The sequence below is a fragment of the Glycine soja genome, chromosome 7, assembly GCF_004193775.1.
Source record: "Glycine soja cultivar W05 chromosome 7, ASM419377v2, whole genome shotgun sequence".
NCBI classification, from domain to species: domain Eukaryota; kingdom Viridiplantae; phylum Streptophyta; class Magnoliopsida; order Fabales; family Fabaceae; genus Glycine; species Glycine soja.
In genome coordinates this window covers 27,607,846-27,610,051 of record NC_041008.1, presented here as the reverse complement: position 1 = coordinate 27,610,051, position 2,206 = coordinate 27,607,846, and the positions used below count along the sequence as shown (strand labels likewise).

At 40.9% G+C, this 2,206-nt stretch overlaps 1 protein-coding gene across 1 annotated transcript; it reads left to right on the top strand.

The window, feature by feature from the left end:
• The first annotated feature begins 784 nt into the window (after positions 1-784).
• On the top strand, positions 785-1,300 carry LOC114420546. The gene has a single exon (XM_028386411.1). It carries the CDS (start codon positions 785-787, stop codon positions 1,298-1,300), a length of 516 nt encoding a protein of 171 aa, XP_028242212.1.
• Positions 1,301-2,206: the final 906 nt, after the last annotated feature.

Genomic DNA, 2,206 nt, shown 5'->3' with positions numbered 1-2,206 from the left:
AGGGCCCAAGTGGGCCTGGGTGCTATTTGCACCCCCATTTTTACTAAGTACACCTCCCTCTGCTTTTTTTGGTGATTCTTTTTTCGTAAAGTTACGGAAATTTACGAATTTTGTAACGATACTTGTTTTCTTTCCGTAATGTTACGGAACCTTGCGGATTACATAATCATCCCCTTTTTGACTTACGGAATATTACGGAACCTCACTTAATTATGCAACGATGCTTCCATTTGATTTCCGGTGTGTCACGGAAACTTACGGATTGTGCATCAATATTTTTTGGTTTTCCGGCATGTCCTGGAGTTTCACAAATTGCCTAATGATGGGTGCCAAGCACCTCACAAGGACCAAAGAAAGGTCGCATGTCATCAAGCAAAGGTCCCCAGACGAAATTAGGGTATGACACTTAGCTCAGGCTATAGGGAATCCAAATAGGGGAGAAGCTGTTGTAGTTGTTGAGTACCAAGGGTTGGACTGCTTCTAATGAAACAATCCTCTTGCTTTCAATGGAGGATACAACCCTGATGGTGCTCAGAATTGGATAAGGTAAATTAAGAAAATTTTCCAAGTAATGGCATGTCCGGAGGGGCAAAAAGTTGATTTTGGTACATATACTCTAGTGGAAGAGGCTGAGTACTGGTGGGAGAATACTCGCCAATGCATAGAGGCTGAAGGTCAAGATGTGACCTAGGATGTCTTCAAAAGGGTATTTTTGGAGAAGTACTTTCCTGAGGATGTTAAGAACAAGAAAGAGATGGAATTCTTGAAGCTCAAGTAGGGAAACATGATTGTGACTCAACATGCAACCAAGTTTGAGGAGCTGGTGAGGTACTTTCCCCATTATCAAGGGAGAGATGGTGAAAGTTCCAAATGTGTGAAGTTTCTAAACGGCTTGCAACCTGAAGTGAAGCAAGCTGTGAATTACCAAGGTGTTCGTCAGTTTCCACTCTTGGTTAACATGTGCCGAATTTGGGATGAAGATTCTCAAGATAGGGCGAGCTATTATAGGAGTATAGGTCCAATGAAGAACAAAAAGAATGAACCTCAACATCGGGGGAAACCGTACTTGACCCCTCCTAAGCAATATGGTAACCGCCCCAACAATAAAAGGATTATTGCTACGAGGTTTGCGGGTGATAGTGGTAGCAAACCCAATACATTCCCCACTCAGATCACTTGTTACAGATGTGGTAAGCCAGGGCACATCTCCTCAAATTGTCCTGATAAAGGAATAACATGTTTTAATTGTAGACAAAGGGGGCATATTCAGAAAGATTGTCCATATCCCAAGAAGGAGTAGAATGGTGGGGGCCTGAATGATCAAACTGGACATCCAAAGGCCATGGGAAGAGTTTGATGCAATCCTACCTTGCAAGGGCATTGGATAGAAGACTCCAAGTAGATTGGGCCAGAGATGTAAGAGAAGGCCCTAGGGTTCTCATGAGCCTTAGGGCAGATTTCGGGTCCATGGGCTAAGTATGAGCCCACTTATCTTTGTACATATTAGATTAAGATTTCATTATTTTTAGGCCTTGTATTTAGGGCTCCATAATGTAGCTAGGGCACCCTAGAAATGTAGGATTTTTCAGCCCTTGTATTTTAGGGCACCTAGACTAGTTTTTGTATTAGGGGTAGTTTTGTAATTTCACATGCATTAAGTGAATATTTGATGTGGGTGTTGGAAAATAAATTTAACTGAATTGGGAAGCCTAATCCAATTAAATTTTAGAGGGGGAGTGAGCATTTGCTTGCTACACCCTATTGCCACATCATATAGTCACACTTTGTGCATGTCTTTCATGCTTTACATGCCTCATGACACCTAAGCACACTTAGTGGAGAATCTTGGGCTTGACCTTGGATTAGAAGGCTGAACCATAACTAAAATTCACTAATCATAATTAGTGAAATTTTGGCTCCAAAATTTGGCTCCACAAATTCAATTTCAAATCCAAGTGAAATTTGAATAGAAATTCAAATTTTCCTCCAATTTTGTGTGGCACTTAGGCTATAAATAGAGGTCGTGTGTGTGCATTTTTTTTCAACTTTGATCATTTGAGAATTAAACATCAAAGTTCAGACATCTTTAGAGGCACTAAATTTCGTACTCTTCTCTTCTTCTCCATTCATTCATCTTCTTCTACCTTCAAGCTCTTATCCATGGCTTCCTATGGTGGTGAGCTTCTTCTAGACTCATCTTCTACTT